The sequence below is a fragment of the Vombatus ursinus genome, unplaced genomic scaffold (assembly GCF_900497805.2).
Source record: "Vombatus ursinus unplaced genomic scaffold, bare-nosed wombat genome assembly UNPS02014807.1, whole genome shotgun sequence".
Taxonomy (NCBI): domain Eukaryota; kingdom Metazoa; phylum Chordata; class Mammalia; order Diprotodontia; family Vombatidae; genus Vombatus; species Vombatus ursinus.
In genome coordinates, this window is record NW_020954585.1 from 60,720,074 (window position 1) to 60,739,882 (window position 19,809).

Genomic DNA, 19,809 nt, shown 5'->3' on the forward strand with positions numbered 1-19,809 from the left:
TAGATAAGGAAATAAGCATTTATTCAGCACCTACTATATGCCGGGCACTGTGCTTTACAAATATTATCTCATTTGAACCTCACAACCCTGGGGGGAGGTGCTATTATTTTCCCTGTTTTACAGTTGAGGAAACTGAGGTAGGCAGACATTAAATGACTTATCCAGGGTCACACAGCTAGGAAATGTTTGAGGCTGGATTTGAACTTAGGTCTTCCTGGCTCCAAGCCCAGCATCCAACCCCTGTGCCACCTAGCTGCTTATTAATAAGCAACCTTGTAATAAGCAGAGGAAAGTGACAGTGGGGAATATTTGCAACTTAATTCCCCTGTAAGTTAACATACTGCTCTTCACCTTTGAGATAATTGTTTATGATTAAAAGACTTGAGTATTAATTTGCTCACTAGTCTCATGCAGCTTCATTGTAAGCCCTTGATGGTTCTGGAGACAAAATCCTAATAATTTCTGTGCATTGTTTCCCTCTCCCCCCAGGCACTTTGTGTACGATCACATATTTGCTGAGAAGATAACCTCTATGCATAACCAGCAAACCCTTGACGAAGAAGAAAATGAGAACTTGAAAAAGACGGTCACAATGTTGCAGGCCCAGCTGAGCTTAGAGCGGAAGAAGAGAATGACTATGGAGGAGGAGTATGGGATGGTACTGAAGGAGAACTGTGACCTGGAACAGCAGCTGGGAGCCTCAGAAGCCTACCGAGTGAGGGCCCTGGAGCTGGAGGCGGAGGTGGCAGAAATGCGGCAGATGCTACAGACAGAACATCCGTTTGTGAATGGTGTTGAAAACCTGGTGCCAGATTCATTGTTCCTTTCTGTCAAAGAATCCAGCCAGACCCTGTTTGAGGAAATATTCCTAGCTGGGCCAGAGCAGAGCAAAAAGCCTCTCAAACGCAGCAGCAGTGAGATAGCCCTGAGTAGTCTGGCTGGGAGTGACATCGTTAAGGGCCACGAAGAGACTTGCATTAGGAAAACTGAGGCCATGAAGCAGAGAGGTATTTCCCTGTTACATGAAGTAGACACCCAGTACAGAGCTCTGAAGGTCAAATACGAAGAGCTGCTGAAGAAGTGCCAGCAGGAGGAGGATTCCCTGAAACATAAGGCTGTGCAGACTTGTAGGGGTCCTGCCCCAGCCTCGAATGTGAGGAGCACCGATGCTCCCAGCAGCCAGGAACTGGCCAGCGTCATTCCAGACTCGAGTAGTTCTGCCACCACCCCTCCTCCAGAATACAAAGCCCTCTTCAAGGAGATCTTTAGTTGCATCAAGAGAACTAAGCAAGAGATAGACGATCAAAGAACAAAGTATCAGTCTCGCTCACCACGTTCTTAGCTAACCTCTTTCTAGTACTCTAGCTCTTGCTGCTACACCTTTTTTCTCATCTCTCCACTTCAAGCCACAGTTTATAGTTGGTCCAGGTTATGCAGTGGCCGCTGTAAATGTTGCAAATGAAGTCTCCCTCTTTGCTGACCCCGAAAATACATGGAGCAAGGAGAGGAAGCAGAGTAGCCATTAGGGTCAGCAGCTATGACAAAACCAGCCTGCTCTCTGCAGAATAGGAGCTGGTGCATGGGATTGAATGGAGTTTATATTCCAAAAAGCTGAACAGGGTATGTGTAGAAGGGTTACGTGTACTTCTGGTGGGAGGGTGGGGTCTGGAAACACTGGTACTCTAAGTGGGCAAGTCATTCTCAGCCACATGGTCAAGGTAGCTTAGCGTGATCATTTAAAAACCAGGTAAAAGTCAATGTTTGAGACAACTGTCCTGAAATGCGTATAGGGTACAATCATGATTTTTAAAATACCATGAATTAGATATGGAAAATGTACCAGAGAATAGGCCATTTGGTAATGTAATTTGTATAGGGCAGACTGTATTTTCTAATTTGATTGCATCTGGTATTACTTAGAGTTGGCTTTAAACATTAAAGGCAAGTTACTCATCATCACTCAAAAAAGAACCAAAGGAGGGCAAGTTATTCACAAAGCACACTTTGTGTACTATGAATGTGGAGAAATAGTTATCCTCACATTTGTTCTTGTAACCTACCTCTTTTCAAGAGCAGGTTTTTCAGAACTCATTTGGAAAGGAAAAATGGGAGGAGGGGGGAGGAGGAGCACGGGGATTGTTCTTAAGGCTTGAGTTAGGACCAAGGTGTTCTTTGTAGAAGCTACTTGTTTATTATGTATGTTCTGTCTTAATAGATGGGGGTTTGTTGGCTGGCTGGCCAAATAAGCTCTTGCTCAATTCCTAGAATTTTTGTCAATGTTTCTCTCTAATTGTAGAAGTTGTAAAAATTTATTTCCTGTTTCCTTATTAAACAGTATTTGTTTCTACCAGCGTGGAAGTATATCTACACATGACCTATATACGTTCTTATAAATTAAGACTATTTAAAAGAACTGCAGTTCTGAACTACTGTAAATATTTTTCTGAAAATAAAGCTATCTATGGAAACGAACCAACAAGTCTGTTACTCATACCAAACTTCAAGATGTTCCACTGCCCAAATCTATTCTCCCCCTTTAATAAATGGCAAATTATGTTTACGAAGAATTCATAAGGAATTAAGAACTGCACGGCTGCTTTGAAACAAAGTTTAAACCACCATTTATTTAGCAGAGACAAATGCTCAATTGTTTGGCACTTTGCATTGTTGCAGATGCAAGGTGTAGTATGCAAATATAAGTAGTATCACTACTTACCACTAGAAAGGCTCACTTCATCTGACACATGTGGAAAACCCCCCCATCCTTGGGAGTTAAGCTTAACATTTTACCTCTGCCACTGTTTTCACTGTACTTTTTATTCCATTTCTTAAAATAGCCTGTAAATGATCAAGCTTGGAGATCAAGTTGTCTCTGTAGGTTGCTCACAGTTAACTATAAGGAGCACTATCATTTGCCTTTCTTTGCCTAAAACCCCACTGGTATACAAGTAGAAACTATGGAAGATCATTAAATAGAGCTGGACAGGATCTGGGAAGTCTAGTTCAATCCCACACCCCCACACACACATTTGACACAGATAAGGAAATCGATACTTTAGGCCTACTGGCAAGCCCAATAGCAAGCCAAGTTCCCAGAGACCAAGAATCTCACTTGATAATTACATCCTTAGCACCCCAAACAGTACTTGGCGCATAGGTAACTAGTAAGTGCTTACTGATTAACTAAAATATCAACCAATGAGTGTTTTCCCCATCCCTTTCCTTAGTGTCACATTGCTGCTCAAAAGGTAGAGAAAACAGAATTTTTTTAAACAAACAGAACTACCTTAGGTCATGGACTCTCCCATGACTCTCCCATTAAGTCCCAAACTTAAAAATAGCACCAGAGGAACCCAAAATAAGGTAATCATGTGTCTTCACTTTCAGAAAAACAAAATAAAATTTAGATCTACAATCAAGAAATTGGGACATAAGAATTCCCTTGATATGCAAGTTGTATAATTCAATGTATTTAGATATATATATTTATATGGGTGGAACATTTTCAGAATCACGTATATTGTGTAAAAAGTTGACAAGACAAAATCTGAGGTATGTGCCTTTCACTGACCCCAATGGGAAAGGAGATGGATATATATGACTAATGTATTAAGATACCTAATAAACTTATTTCTATAGTCTATTCTCATGATCTTCGATGGGTGATTAAAAAGTTGGAACCATTAACCTGGTACTTACTGTCTACTAAGCTACATAGCCAGATACCTATCTAAACCAAGAAGAGATACTTTGCCTTGTTGACCAATATATAATCCATTAGATAACTTTTTTTGGAGACAAACCAAGCTAAACGTTACATATCTTTCATATATTTGCCCATATACAGATTACCCACCTAAAATATGATCGCTTTAAAAGAAAGAGAAGCTATACAGTGAAAAACTTGAATAAGATATTTTTAAGACTTACATTTCTTTCAATTCAAATGTTTTATTGTTATCATCACTGGCTTTTTCTGTCACCCACTATCATTCTCTTCTCCATCTTCCCAAGTCATCCACTATCATCCATTGTATTCAAATGTGCATTTTTTGGAAGCCACAGATATACTTTCCCACATTTAGATCCAGTTGCACACTTATATCCAATGATGGCTTAAGTTTCTCAGCTAGTAGGAAGCTTCCTCATGGCAAAAGTCAGGGTGTTCTTTTCAGAGGCTGTCCTTAAAGGACTTTATTATTAGTTGTAGTTTAAACAAATTAGTTAACTGCTATTTTAAAAGTCTTATAACTCCATCTCTCATCTTGGTCTTTTGATTTTTAACAAAATATGATCACTTGTATTTTTACAAACTACAAAACACTTTACCTCTAGAAAAAGAACTGACTAAAAGGGGAAGGGGTTCTCATCACCAGAAGTCTTTAGGCAGAAGACTGTCGGGGATGCTGTGAAAAGGATACCTGTTCAGATAGAGGTTGACTAAAATAATCTCCAGAGTCTGTACCCAAATCTGAGATTGAGATTCTAAGATTCTGATTGTCTCGTAACTAACTCAATTGGCAGTGCGGGCCACCCATTGAAGTAGGGTGTGATCCTTTATTGAAAACTAATGAATTTCTGCATAGTTTCCAAGCTTTCCAACCTAAGTAGTTGGTGTTGAGAGGGTGAACAAAGGATGCCCTCAGATTTCATACAAGGCAGACTGGCAATTGAGTACCTTCCTATATGTAGGCAAAAAGGTGTATTTTCCAGCATCTCACATAGCTATTGGCTATGATGAACTGGTAATGCCTCTACAAAGAACCTGTTCACTGGAGCTTGGATACCTCTAGTTTTGACATTACAATAAAAATCTCATTTTCCTTTCTATTTAAGGAGCTTTCTCCACTTTTTGTGCAACTGCTTTAAGAGCTGGTTACATTGCTTTCCTTTTGTCATAAAAAGATGTGGCACCAAAATGATGCCAAGAGTTTGTGTTAGCATTTATTTTTAAAATACACAAAATAGAGATCTGTACATCACAAACTGTGATAACTACACTTACATATTGTCCAGGACTTACCTTTATTTGCATAGACATGCAAACAGGTCAAAAGAATATATAAATTTTTAAGTCCTAAGTCTGTTCTTTCTATCTGCTGTTTTATGTAAACAATTAAGAGAAAGTTGCTACATAAGGTAGTAACATTGTTTAAAATTTTTAAATGGCTATAAAAACCCAACAGTATTATACTGCAATTTGGCTTGTTTAATGGAACTGGCAGATGCTTTTATAGACAGAAAATCTAAAACTAAGCATCAGCTTCTAGGCATTTTAAATATTAAAAACCTCAAGCTTTTCTCATCTTGTAAACAGAACTTTTAACTTGGTTGGCATTGAATTACAAAATAAAATATTAAACCATGATTTTTTTCCATCTCGCCTGTATCAGTATATACTCTTTTTATTATTAGAATGGAACCAAATGAGAAGCAAAAATACATTAGGAATTCCAAATGATACTGGAAGAGGATCCTGGCTGATTTCTCCTGGGTGCACTCCTGCCTCCAACTGGCCATGCAAACTGAATGTGACGACCTCTATAACTGGCTTGTGCAATGCCCCGTGGCCACGTGAAGATCAGATCCTGCCCCATGTTCCCTGAAGCAAGTCAAGGTGTTACTTCCATCTCTGCTCACTGTGGTATCCATCCTCTGGCCTACATTTGTGGGGTTAAGCAGTTCACTATGACTGTCAGGACTGCACTGTTCCTTTAAGGTACCACATGCCTCCATAGCTTACACAGCAGTCCTGGGAATAGGGGAGGGGAAAAATCAGATGTGAGAAATTATTACAATGAACTTCACTCAGCCACATTCATGATGTCCTGAACGATGCCACCAATAAATACTTAAACAATAGAGGTTAATGAACAGCTAGGAGTCAGGAGACCTGGGTTCTAGTCTCAACATGGACATGCTGACAAATCTCTTTACAGGTAGCCTAAAGTTTCTTCATTTATGAAACAGAAAAAGCTAAATGAAGGCTATTCTAACTATATAGGGATATTGTGGGGAAAAAAGACTATGTGAAAAGTACACTTGGGTTTTTTTGTACTTCAATGCTTCTGAGGAATGCTATGATTTTTAAAAAATCTAAATTACTAGGTAAAGCATGTTTTTCTCACAAGGGTTAACTGATATGACAGAACTCTGGACTGGGAGTCAGGACAACTAAATTCTAACCCCAACTCTGTCTGCTAAGAGAGGACCTGGGTTCAAAACGTCAACTTAGAATACCTGCATAACTTTGGACAACCCTTTCAGCTTCACTGCTTTCATCTATCAAATGAAGGAGTTGACCAAGTTTGCCTCTAAGTCTATGAGGCTAATAAGGATCCTAAAGCAGCTGTAGACCCTGAGGGCACATCATTTCACTTCCCTTGAATGTGGTCATACAGACAGTAAACAGCATTGCTGGAAATCAAACACAGGTCCTTCAATTCCACAACTAGCACTCTTTCAAAACAGTTCGTTTTGTAATTTACATGCCCCTGTCTGTAGGAAGGACCTTTTTATCTGATGCACCCCAAAGTGGGCTATTACCTTTAACACTTTATCCACCTCCTGTTTGCTGAGGTCTTCTCCACATTCTTGATTTAGTCGAGTCTGGATCAGATTCCGACGCACCCGGTAATTTTTGGAAAATATTTCAAGTAAAACCTGTCGATGCTTAAGTGGCACCAAAAACACAATCATTTGTAATGCTCACTCTGGAGAAAGGAAAATAATTTCCAAACAAGAAATTCATAGACATGGATGTGAGACAGGATGAGCCAAGAGTTCAGAAGACGATCACTTCCACAGGAAGGTGTCCTTCCTGCCCTCCTTCTGAAGAGGGATGGGAAATATAGCTAAGCTCTCTCTGACCTGAAGCCCACCTGATCTCTCTGGGAGACCTGCACTTGGCCTTCAGCTTGCTTTAGGCCTGGGAGAGAGCCAAAGTACCTCCTATTAATGCTGTTTCTAACCCAAATCACTTAGGTCTGCTCTCTTAAAAAGAGAAGTCACTCTTAATGTGGAAATATGTTTAACATGATTGCACATGTATAGCCTATGTCAGATTGAGAGGGAGGGGGAAAATTTAGAACTCAAAATCTTATAAAAGTGAATGTTGAAAACTAAAAATAAATAAATATTTTTTAAAAAATACAATAAAAAGAGGCCACTCTTCTTGGAAGTGAAATGGGGACTACAGATGCTAAATGTACTGCATACACTAACAGTAGCTGTGTTAGCTGGCTTTCCTTTTTGTTGTTGTTGTTGTTATAAGGATGGGTTCAAAGGGCAAGAGGAAGGAGGACACATCAGGAATTCACTACAGAGTAAAAGCAAAGGGCATCAATAAAACTTACTCGAACACAGGAATAATCTACACAGATCACAATTGATCTATGACTTAATAAGTCCTGGGGAGTTGGCTGAGATACAAAGAAATTAAAGGACTTGCCCAGAGTCACAGATATTAAGGTTAGAGGTAGGATTTTAATTCAGTTCTCCCTGATTCCAAGCCCAGCACTCTGTCCACTTTATCATGCTGCTTGCACCAATGATGTATAAAGAAGAGGTCAATGTATTCTTTTAAATCCCTTCTTGTAAGAGTGGGACATGGAAGAAAACATTGGGGAAACACAGCTACACACTTCAGCAGGGCTCCTGCAACAGTCAGAGCAGTTCACAAAAAAGCAGTTTTGTCTAAGCCTATTTTCAAAGCACTATGATAAACTTATGACTTATGGGTAAACTCATGGACCTCATGACCGTCATGGTTATGAAAATGCCAGCTGTTGAAAACTCAAAAACTGTGGTGAATCCTTTTCTAAGTCAAATAACTCCTTTGTAATGCAAATAATCACCATGCATGCCCAGGAATGTTTTTTAAAGTCTGTATTTTCTGAAAGTGAAGTACATCTGGACAACCTAAGGTATGTTCAGCCCTTCCCCTTTCCCTCCACCTACTGGGGCCAACTATGGCTAAAGTAGACACCCTCCCCTACCCCTCCCTCCCACCTCTACCCCACTCAAGAATTTGGCCAAAAAGAAACCCTCTTTCCACCTAGCTGCTAGCACAACAGGCTAGCAATAGTGAAAAAGGCCTGAGAGGTCCCTTTACCTGATCACTCATGTCTCCAGACTCCCAGAGTGCAAACACCTTCTGCTCATCAGGAGAAGCAGCAGTCTGTGGGGGAAACTAATGATGGTACACAAGTGAGCTGGGCTTGAACTGGGTTTGATTTTCCTAAAGCACAGGTCTAACCATTTCACCCCTCTATTCAATAAACTCCAGTGGCTCCCTATGACCTCTGGAATCAAACACAAAATCCTGTCAGGCTTTTAAAGCTCTTTGCGACCTGGCCCATTCCTACCTTTCCAGTCTTCTCACACCTCATTCCTCTCTCTGCAATCCAGTTGCACTGGCCTCCTTGGTGTTTCTCAGAACATTACAACTGACAAGGCCATGCATTTTCACTGGCCTTGCCCCAGGCCTGGATCACTCTCTTTCCTTCATCTCCATCTCCTGCTACAGCTCAACTAGAGTCTCAATTAAAGAGACTCTCAGCCTTCCACAAGAAGCCTTCCCCCATCTTCCTAATGCCTTCCCCATGTTGATTATCTCCCATTTATTCTGTCTCTATCTTCTTGTTTCTACATAACTGTATGTTGTCTCTTTCTAAACTGTGAGCTCCTTAACAGGAAGGGATTTGACACAGGGACTTATTTCCCTACTTCCCTGACACAGCCATTCATTCTCTGCAGATCCAATTCCTAAAGAGAAAAAAAAAGAAGGGAACAAGGTAATGTCCCTGCCCCCAATCCAGCTGGCAAGGACAGGAAGTGGCCACAAGGAACCTGAAGTGCTCTCTTAGGAACAGGTAAGAAATACAGACATCTCTCTTGAGCCCCAGTATTCATCCCCCAGACATGAGGCTTCCCCTATGCCTCACTTAAGGAGCACTGGGTCCTGGCTCTCTGCCAGAGAGCCTAGAGAATGGCTGAAGGAGCTGACACAGTCCCTTTGTGACTGCCCAGTGAAAGACAAGCCTCTGGGGTTGGCAGTGGCAAAGTCTTTGCAGACCATTGCTCCAATTTTCAGCCCTCACGTACAGAGGCTTGAGTCTTTACAACTACCACATTGCTTAACACTTGAGATTTGCCTAACCTTGGCATCAGCATCTCCAATGATGTCAAAGCTACAGTCCTATTTTATCCCACCTCTACCTATACCAGTTTGATAGGGAGACAGGAGCAAGCAGAAGGAGAAAGGCAGCCTGTCCAGAAGACCAGGGCCCACAATCATCCACAAAGCACAGTCCCCAACTAGTGTGCTTGATAAATAGAAGTCCCCTTGTCCCATTCTCAATTCTCCTATCTGGGATACTCATCCTGAATCAAAGAAAGATCTTTTTGACCAAGGGGGAATAATAATGATGATGATAACAGCATTTATATAGTATATTTATATATAGCACATATTACATATAAGTGTGTGCCAGGCACAGTGTTAAGCACTTTACAAATATTATCTCAATAGATCCTCACAGCAACCCCGAGAAATAGATGCTACTACTATCCCCATTTTACAGTTGATGAAACTGAGGTAAATAGAGGTTAAATGACTTGCCCACAAGTCACATAGCTAAGTGTCTGAGGCCAGATCTGAACTTAGGTTTTCCTGTCTCCAAACCCAGTGCCCTACCCACTGTCACCCAGTTGTCCTTTAAAAATTCAGGAGACAAAAAAGTTCCCCAGTCTCATCTTTCACCTGTAGATGTATTATTGTTATCATCATCATCATCGTTATTTTGGTGGATGAACATCCAAAAATAGAACAATCCAAAGATAAGTAGTTATTCCTATTTTCCAATCAACATGGAGGCCATAGCCAGCCAGTTAGACCAAAGCTCTGGTAAGATGACAGAGGCAGCTTGGTACAGTGGAGCAACTGCTGGAATCATGGTGACTGCGGGCACCCTGAGTGTGGGTGCCAGCCCTGACACTAAATAGCTGGATAATCTTGAATAAGTCAGATCCCCTCAGGTTTCTATATCTATAAAACACCAATTTCACAGAATTATCTGAAGAAATTTCTATTGAAATGTGAGAGCCATGGTTAATTCCAATCTTCAAATACCCTAAACTTAGCCAATCATGAAAAAACAATGGGTTTGTGTTGGTTAGTTTAGCCCTTAAAAAGCAACCACAGTCTACCACGGGATCTTGGAAAGAGTGTTGTGGGCTGGTGAGACACTGACTTTACCCTGCCAGGGCAGCCCCCCATGACACTTCTAGTGGAACAATGGGATGCTGGGGGCTACTTCAGGGCCCGAGCAGGGTGGTTCAGTGGAGGCCTAAGAGTCCCCATTCATTGCACCAGCTGGAATTGCCACTCTTCATATCTAGGTGGCAGGCTCTCCACACCAACTTCTCCAACATCTCTCCTTCTGCCCAACAGAGTCCATGTTCTAGGCCACTCACAAATATGGGGCCAGCAGAAAAGGAGGGTCAAAAACTACCAGACAGCCAGCACACCACTTGGAGAAACTCTAGAGCTCCAGGCCACAGCTGCTTCTCCTCAAGATACATGCCTAAAAAAATGCTCCCTCCTAAACAGTAAGATCCACTGCCCCTTGCTCCCCACTGTGGAGTGTTACTTACAGGCACCAAAATCTGTTTGCAGCCAGCAGCCAGCACTGTGTCTTGAAGCATCCTGTCTGAAATGCCACTGAACAGTGTGTGCCCAGGGGGCAGGCTGGCCAAGTGCATGTTGAAGAGGCGCTTCAGTTCACTTAGAGTGAGCACAAATTGCCTCTGAAAGGTGGCCTCCACAAAGGCCCTCAGTTCCCGAGCCATAGGGGCTTCCCCACAGCCCGTTGGGGGGTGCCCATTGAGGGTGTCACCTCCAGCAGCTCGCACAGCAGGGAGCCCATTGACCAACTTGTTTCTGAGGCTGCCACAGGTCGAGGTATCCATGGGCTCCTCCTCCTTGTCACCTTGTTCTTCCTCCCCCTCCTCTTCACTCACTGGCTCCTCCTTGATGTGCACGCCAGATGAGGCCTGCATTGCCTGCAGCTGCTCCTTCTTCCCCTGCAATTCCCGTTCCAGCAGCAGGTGGTTCTGTTGGGCCTTGACCTTGGCTGCTTGGACTCGCTGATCCCCAGAGACCACCATAACAGGCACTACAAGAACAGACAGGCTGCTGCTCAGAATGAAGAATCCCATGTCTCAGGAGATGGGCACTTCAAGGCCCAAAAGCTGAGCCCTTCTGACTCAATTACAAATTCATTTGAAAAAACTGTCCCAGAGTGAGAGTTGGCTGCAGGGGAGAAGGCTGAGGGGATAGATAGCTTGAATGTAGTACAAAGGAAGGGTCATTTCTCAGCATTTCCCAAATAGTAATAAAATTAAATCCAATGGAATTCTACAAGCTCCCAGGAAATAAATACTCGGTGAGAGAGAGTGAGGGCTGGAGGTCGGGTGTGTCTAGCCCTTCTTAGCCTTCACAGCTACAAAGGCCTCTGCCACTTAAGCCAGTGTAAGCCAGCTGCTGCCAGCAACAGTGACAGGAAAAAAAAAAAACAACAAAAAACCAACACAGTTCCCAAGTTGTGGGGAGAGGGAGAGGACAAAGAGCACTGACTGTGGAAGTTCAGATTTCTACTTGTGTGACCTGGGAGACACCTGACCTCCCAAGGCCTCAGTTCCCTCATCTGTAATGGGACTAGATGGTGTCTGAAGCCCCTTCCAGCTTCTACAAGGGTCTACAATCCTGAATGCCACTTGCACTGTATTGTGTCTACAGGACAGTCTGCCGACACAATCCTGGCCAACCCCTCTAAAGGAAGGCAGGAGAGAGGGTACTGATCCATTTCACTATTCACATGCCAAGCCTTCTCTGTGTACTGGGATCTGGGCCCTGGCTTCTGGCCAGGCCCTCAACTCAATTTTCATGCCGAACCTAGGTTAGCAGCCAAGAGATTCAGATTCCCCTCCCAGAGGAGGCAGAAGGGACAAGGAAAAAAAAGCAGGAGAAAAGTAACAGGTCAAAACCTTCCCCAAGCACTGCCCACGTAGCATCAAGCATCAGGAACAAAGGCCTTTGGGAATTACCTCTTCCACATCCCTCCTCCCAAACCAGTCCACAACCTCACAGTCTCAGCCCAGATCCCTGTCTCTATCTCCTCCAAACAAACCTGATTGTCCTTCTGCAGTCTTTGGCACAGTCTCTTTTAGAAGACTATAGACTTTCTCTAACCTGAAATGGGAAAAAAGCACCAGGTTAAAAAAGACCTTTTTGCTTAAAGCTTCTCTCATCTCTTAAGCAGAGGTGCTACGACCCTCAGACTCCTAATAAATTCCTCAGGTTATCCAGAAAAAAGGAGCCTCTAACTTCCAACAGTAGTGTCCCAACCACCCTCCCCACCCCTCCCTAAATCGCTTGGGCCACTCATGTCAGCCTCTCCTGCTTGCCTTTTCCCTGCAGTCCTCTGCCCTACACCTTCCTACTCTTTCTCCATTCTGTGCCCATCTTCCTCCCAACTTCCAACCCCGAGTCCCCCAGTCCATTCCCTTTAGTTCCTCTCCAAAAGCCAGGGCTTCTTAACTTTCAAGCTCCCTACTCCCTCATCCCTCAGCCAATACCTCCTCTAACATCACCATTATGGGAAAATACAAGGTCTGGACCTTGGTTCTAGGTGCACAAATGGTTTATCCTGCCCCTGGACCATGAAGCTGTCACTTGAGCAGCAGGGATCAGCAGGTTTTCCTTTAGCAGGGAGGAGGATGTGTATGTATTCCTGCACATTCTGCTGGCCTCCCACCCCCCACCAGCATTACCACCACTCTTAGCAAGTGTAACTTACTTAGCCTGGATGCCCATCCACAGCATATGTTGCCGCTGGACAACATCTGGATGCTTTTTGATGAAGTCCTCATCATAAGGGAGCAAGAACTCCCAGCCCTTGTTGATCCTCACCACAGCCATGTGCTCCAGAAAGTCCTTCACATCCTCTGCACAGAGCTGGGACCCAAAGGCACAACGGATTTGGAGAAAAGCTGGGATACCAGATTTAGCCTCTGGATGGGCTTAATTAGCCCACTACCTTAGATCCCTGAAGTCTTTTGTTAACTGGTGCTTTTCCCTGAGTAAACCATACTGATTCCCCCTCTCTTTCCCCAGATTGCTCTAACAGCCTTAAGGGAGAGCCTCAAGAATAGGCTGACTGAGGCCTTCGACACAAGCAAGTCACTTAACCCCACTGCCTAGCAAAATTTAAAAAAAAAAAAAAAATAGGCTGACCGAGATGAAAAGAAGCCATGAGGTAAAAGGGATGAAGCGAGTGAGACAGACCCACCAAATACTGCTCAGACATTTATTAGCAGTGTGACCCTGAACAAATGCTTAAGTTCCCTGAGGATCAGTTTCCTAACTTGCAAATTAGGGATAATCATTATCATAACATTATCATATAGATGTGAAAATTATGTGATAATGCATGTCAAGTACTTTACAAACCTTAAACCACATAAAAAGTCTATGAGTCTTATGATGACTACCATCTCAGGGATCCTGTCACTAGTTCCATGGGCAGCTGACCCAAGGTGGGGTCATCTCTACTTGCCTCCCAAGAGGGAAGGAATAGTCAGATCTCTGGTTACCTGTCTAGCCTAGTGCTCCCCTTCTTCCTTTCTCCCACTGCTTGGGCCCAAATCTGGGGGTGGGGGCCCACCGCGGCTTAGGAAACAAACACTTACTTTTGTAACTGTTGCCACCTCTTTCCTTACTACCCAGCGGCTCTGTGTGAACTTCCACATCTGGGGAAAAGAAAGACAAGGGCTTCCATATGTCCTACGAGCTCTGCGAAGGCTACCAAGCAGAGACAAAAACACAGCTCCCCAATACCCAGAGGGCTGCACAGAGAGCCCTCGGGGACAAGAGGGAGGCATGCTTCTGGTCTCCTTTGAAGAATGGATGCCAGAAAGTCTTCTACAAACCATAGTAAAAACACAGCCCACAGCATCCCCAACTACCAGAAGCTTCCCTTTCATATCTATATCACTCTAAGCTCTCCATATCATTGATATTGACAAGAGGTGTCCTTATGGTGGCTGGGAGTGTAAGGGTGGGAGCCATCTCCCCTTCTATCACCACTCCGCTCAACCCCAAACTCCACCTAAGAGGACTTGCATCCAGATCAGTAACTCACCCTGCCCCACCTCCACCCCTAGAATTCTTCTTTAATGAGAATTCCAGAAGGGGCTGAACATAGAGTAAGTAATTTCAAAGGCAAGTAGCATTCTTAAAAGGCACAAATAAGGCCCATCTTTTAACTCTCACATTTCTTTCTCCCTGCCTGTCCATTCCCACCTCTCCACTTGCTACCAACCCAAAGCCTTGCTTCAGCCTGCTTGAGAGTGAGTCCTGAGTTAAACCAATCCATAACCTGGGTGAAACAGTGTGGTGAGGGCAAAAAGTACAACGGACAGAAGCAGAAACCTGGGGTGAAGTCTCAGCTCTGTCACTTACTCTCTATGCAACCTAGTTGCCACATCTGTAAAATGGGGCAATAGCCCCGTAATCAACTCAAAGGTTTGTAGGGGAAATCAAGCAAGATAAAGTAGGTAAAGCACAACTATAAATTGCTATATAAAGTCAAATATACTTTTTTAGTAGGAGGTGGGGGAGAAAGGATCAATCCATCAGTATGAATTTCTCTACTACAGAGATTCATAACCTTAGGTTCATGAAAGTGGTGAATAATTTGGTAACTATATTTCAATGTAATTGGTTTCTTTTGCATCCCAAGGCTTTGCGAGACTGCCAAAGGGGTCCCTGACACAAAAAAAACTTAAGAATTCCTGCTCTGGAATAAAAATGGGGCCCAGAATAAGTGAAGTAAAGGCCAGTGAAGGAAGTTCCAGGATTAGCGAGGACCATCCAAGTAGAGGACAGTGAACCTGAAATATAGGTTTGCCCCTTCTAGCCCAGGGGCAGTGCACAGGAGAAACCCAGCTCTTCCAAGAGAGGCTCCACATCAGCTCTCTTTTTGCCAATCTTCCCCTCTGTTACTTACAACAAAGTCCCGACCCCTACAGAGTACTTCCGCAGGCACCCCACTGTGAGGACTGGAGCTGTCCTTTGGGTACAGGATGTCACTGCCAACAAGAAACCAAATGGCAGCAGATGTCACAGGAATCCAAGGCAAGGGGATGCCTGAGACCAGGACTAGCAAACAGCCACGTTCATCCTAGCTCCAGACCACCCCATCTGAGATAGGACAACACCCTCTTCGCTACATCTTGGCCAGCCCCTGGCTCCTCATCCCAGTCTGGAAACTATTTACTTGGGATGGAGGATATACCAGGCGAGCAGGTAGAACTGAGATTCCTCTTCCCCCCAAACCCTTTCATTTCCTGTGGGACTCTCAAGCCCTAGGACTGCTGGATACTTGGCAGACCACTGGACCTTGCTCAATAGCTCAGGGTAATTCACTTCCTAATAGCACAGGTTATCAGCATCGCAGATAGTCATTCTCGCCTCTTCCTCTGGACCCCACTGTATAGCCCAAGAGGACACAACATAAATACGCACTTGTTACATGAACAAACAAACATACCTCTTCACAACCCAGTTTCCCTGCACCAGCATCGCCACCTGCTGGATGCAGCGCAGAACAGACGTTGAGTCGGTTCCTAAGCCCAGCAGGCTCATCAGGTTGGCAAAAGGCATGACCTTCACTGAGACAAGAAGACAAAGGGTTCCATAAAGCAGCCAGCCAGGAACCCTGGATAGTGCACAGCTCCCCAAAATGGAAACCCAAAGGGAAGGCTTTATGTCTATGGACTTTGATCTACCAACACAAGTTCATCAAGCCAAAAAGGAACCAGCCAGTGCATCAGGCAAGGGACTCGAACCTAGGTCTTCCAGGCTGCCTCTCTCTGGGTCTTAGACCAGAAAGTTTCCAGCACCTGCGAAGGTCTCCTATACAACCCCCAGTGTCCACATTCACCGACAATGAGCCAGGGAGGTCAGCCTTCCAGCCTAGAGAGCTCAGGCTCTTCCAGGTCTTTTAGTTTTCAGAGCCTATGGAGTCTGGTGTCGGGGACCCAAAAATCAGACAGACTATACTTGTTTTGATGACTCCTCAGGGGCCCAGAGTTGGGAACTAGCATGGGCAACGAACAGGTTGGTGAGGAAGAACAACGAAATACAGACATAACCTCCTATGCTGTGAGGACGGGGGTCAGAAAGAGGGTGGTGGGAGGGCACGAACCATTCTTCATCAGTATCTTAATCTGATCTGCCAAAGGCAGAGTCCTCAGCTGCGCCATCGACAGGACATTGCTGGGAGCCATAGGTTTTTCTCTAAGGGGGAAATAACAAGATCTTTTAGAGATATGCCAAGCCATGGGCAGCCCTGATATATCACAGGTCATGCTGCATCAGAACCACAGTTCAGGCACAGGGGTACTCACTTCTCTTCCTCGATGTTCGGAGGCATTAACATCATCAAGTACTCACTGTGAACAGAAAACCACAGACAGTGAGAAATAACTCCAAGGGTTTTCCCCCTCCTCTCTTCCCTCCCAAACCATAAAAACACAAGACAGTTTGCCATCGAAGGCACAAGCTCAGGACCAAAAGTAAAATGTAACAATCGGACTGTCCAAAATATGAGCCACCCGAGTTTCCCCGTCCCACGGCCTGGAAGAGACCATGTACCCTGCCTGCCCTGTAAAAATCCATGGTGGCAGGAGTACGGAGAGATGCTGCCCTCACAGGATGTATCTCCTGGGGAAGTTGTACCATAGGAGATCTGAGCTAGAACTTTTTCCCACATGTCAGCCTGACTTACTCCTTTTTCACTCTGGCAGAGGGAGATCTCACCTTGGAGATTTAACGAGCTCTGTGTTCTCTGAGATCCCAGGGCCCTGGCACAGAAGATACTGGCGTTCATGCTCAGATCGGCTGTCCTGGAGAGCACAACAGACAGGCTAAGCCTTAACATACCCCTAGAGAAGATCCAAGTTAAGACTTCCGGGCCCAGAATTTATTTTTTTAAGGAAGTGGGGTGGGGATGAGGACACTCCACGAGGTCTGAGCCTGAGATTCTGCTTACAATTCTTGAAGTCACTAAGAGACCATGAAAGCCCCCACAATGTCAGACCTCTGTCTACACTAGAGGTCCACAAAGCATATATGACATGAAGATGGGTCACCATATTGATATATCACTCCCAAAATCTACCTGTATTTTCCAGAAAGGGCATGATGGCACCTCCTTTTCTCTCCACACCCATACCCAAGTGGCCAGGAGACCCAGACAAAGTCCTTTTCCTGTTCCACAGTCGCCCTAGTATGCAGCACCATGTTTTTTGCACATGAATACTTAATAAGTGCTGCTTCATTCATTCATCTGTCTTGCCACCATGCAGGAATTTCTGCCACAGGGCCTCAAACCATTCTGATTTGGGGCTCTCTTCTGGCCCAGTATTTGAGGAAAGCCTAAGCCACCATACTTCACTCTTACTTCCTACTCTCCAGACAGCTCAGTCTCATGGCTGTACCTTTTCCTTCCCAAGTCGTCCCCTTGCCCCTCTCCAATTCTGGAACCAGACATCATGATCAAATCAATTCTGTCCTCATTCCTGGATGGTGTGCTAATCAACTCCCCTAAAGACCCAACTACCATCTCTGTAACTTCACAGAAAAAAGTGCCCCTCCCTAGCAACTAGTTCCCTGGATGTGTTGGAGAGGAAGTATTTGCTTTTATATTTGTATCTCCAGGAAATAAATCCCCTGGTAAACACTTAAGAAAAGTTTTATCATTCACTCATTCTCCTAACCTGTCTCTCCAATGAAATATCTCATGCTCTAAAATTACTCTGTCTAAATTAGGCAGAGACCAACATCTTATACCATATACCAAAATAAAGTCAAAATGGGCACATGATTTCGATATAAAGGCTGATACTATAAGCAAAAAGAGAGAGCAAGGAATAGTTTGCCCTGTCAGATCTATGGACAACAGAAGAATTTATGACCAAACAAGAGACAGAACATTATGAAATGCAAAACAGATAATTCTCGGATACATTTTTTTTAATTTTTTATTTTTTTTAAGGCAATTGGGGTTAAGTGACTTGCCCAGGGTCACACAGATAGTAAGTGTCAAGTGTTTGGTCTGAGGCCACATTTGAAGTCAGGTCCTCCTGACTTCAGGGCTGGTGCTCTATCCACTGCGCCACCTAGCTGCCCCCCAAAACAGATAATTCTGATTACACTAAACTGAAAAGTTTTTACACAAATAAAGCCAATGCAACCAAGATTAGGAGAGAAGTAGAAAACTGGGAAAAAATTTTTGCAACGAGTATCTCTGATAAAGGTCTCATTTCTCATATACATAGAGAACTGAGTCAAATTTCTAAGAATATAAGTCATTCCCCAATTGATAAATGGTCAAAGGATACGAACAGGAAGTTTTCAGAGGAAGAAATTAAAGCTATCCATAGTCATGTGAAAAAATGCTCTAAATCACTATTGATTAGAGAAATGCAAATCAAAACAACTCTGAGGTACCACATCACACCTATCAGATTGGCCAACATAAAAAACAGGAAAATGATAAATGCTGGAGAAGATATAGGAAAACTGAAAGACTAATACATTGTTGGTGGAGTTGTGAAATGATCCAATCATTTTGGAGAGCAATTTGGAACTATGCCCAAAGGGCTATAAAAATGTGCATACCCTTTGACCCAGCAATACCACTTCTAGGGCTGCATCCCAAAGAGATCATAAAAATGGGAAAAGGACCCACATGTACAAAAATATTTATAGCAGCTCTTTCTGTGGTGGCAAAGAATTGGAAATTGAGGAATTGGGAAATGGCTGAACAAGTTGTGCTATATGAATGTAATGGAATACTATTATGCCATAAGAAATGATGAGCAGGCAGACTTCAGAAAAACCTGGAAAGGGCAGCTGGGTGGCACAGTGGATAGAGCACTGACCCTGGAGTCAGGAGGATCTGAGTTCAAATCCAGCCTCAGACACTTGACACATATTAGCTCTGTGACCCTGGGCAAGTCACTTAACCCCATTGCCTAGCACAAAAACAAAACAAAACAAAAAGCCAGTTAAGGTAATTTTAAAGGGGCAGCTAGGTGAAGTAATGGATAGAGCTCCAGCCTTGGAGTCAGTAGAGCCTGAGTTCAAATCTGGCCTCAGACACTTGACACTTACCAGCTGTGTGACCCTGTGCAAGTCACTTAACCCTGACTACCTCACAAAAAAAAACAGCCCTGAAAAGATTTGTATGGACTGACGCTGAGCGAAATGAGCAGAACCTGGAGAATATTGTACACAATAATAGCCACATTGTGCGATGACTAACTTTGATAGACTTAACTCTTCTCAGTAATGCAAGGATCTAAGACATCTCCAAAAGTCTCATGATGGAAAATGCTATCCACATTCAGAGAAAGAACTATGGAGTTGGAATGCAGATCAAAGCATACTATTTGCTCTTTTTTTTCCTTCTGTTTTGTTTTGTTTCCTCTTTCTTGTGGTTCCTCCTATCGGTTCTAATTCTTCCTTACAACATGACTAATGTGAAAATGTTTAATAGGAATGTATATGTAGAGCCTATATCAGATTGCATGCTGTCTTGGGGAGGGAGGGGGAGAAAAGTTTAAAACTCAAAAGCTTATGGAAGTGATTGTTGAAAACTAAAAATAAATTAATTAAAAAAAGAAAAAGAAAAAAAACAATGGATCAAAACCTTTGTGGACCATTTTTGAAACACTGAC

At 43.6% G+C, this 19,809-nt stretch overlaps 2 protein-coding genes across 9 annotated transcripts in view; one reads left to right on the forward strand and one right to left on the reverse strand.

Moving 5' to 3' along the window:
* The window catches only part of LOC114051926 (cerebellar degeneration-related protein 2-like), a 36,329-nt gene extending 33,869 nt beyond the window's left edge, over positions 1 to 2,460 (forward strand). For all 3 annotated transcript variants that reach the window (XM_027874335.1, XM_027874337.1, XM_027874336.1), the window contains one exon: positions 490 to 2,460. In XM_027874335.1, the coding sequence (XP_027730136.1) occupies positions 490 to 1,342 (853 nt within the window). In that variant the 3' untranslated portion in view covers positions 1,343 to 2,460. The remainder of the gene's footprint in view (positions 1 to 489) is intronic.
* Positions 2,461 to 2,597: 137 nt separating this feature from the next.
* The window catches only part of LOC114051924 (DNA-directed RNA polymerase III subunit RPC5), a 32,970-nt gene continuing 15,758 nt past the window's right edge, over positions 2,598 to 19,809 (reverse strand). For all 6 annotated transcript variants that reach the window (XM_027874329.1, XM_027874330.1, XM_027874331.1 and 3 more), the window contains 12 exons: positions 16,886 to 16,971; positions 16,474 to 16,518; positions 16,272 to 16,363; positions 15,615 to 15,735; positions 15,072 to 15,153; positions 13,753 to 13,812; positions 12,861 to 13,018; positions 12,192 to 12,253; positions 10,657 to 11,177; positions 8,114 to 8,191; positions 6,547 to 6,672; positions 2,598 to 5,752 (listed from right to left, as the gene is read on the reverse strand). In XM_027874329.1, the coding sequence (XP_027730130.1) occupies positions 5,696 to 5,752; positions 6,547 to 6,672; positions 8,114 to 8,191; positions 10,657 to 11,177; positions 12,192 to 12,253; positions 12,861 to 13,018; positions 13,753 to 13,812; positions 15,072 to 15,153; positions 15,615 to 15,735; positions 16,272 to 16,363; positions 16,474 to 16,518; positions 16,886 to 16,971 (1,488 nt within the window). In that variant the 3' untranslated portion in view covers positions 2,598 to 5,695. The remainder of the gene's footprint in view (positions 5,753 to 6,546; positions 6,673 to 8,113; positions 8,192 to 10,656; positions 11,178 to 12,191; positions 12,254 to 12,860; positions 13,019 to 13,752; positions 13,813 to 15,071; positions 15,154 to 15,614; positions 15,736 to 16,271; positions 16,364 to 16,473; positions 16,519 to 16,885; positions 16,972 to 19,809) is intronic.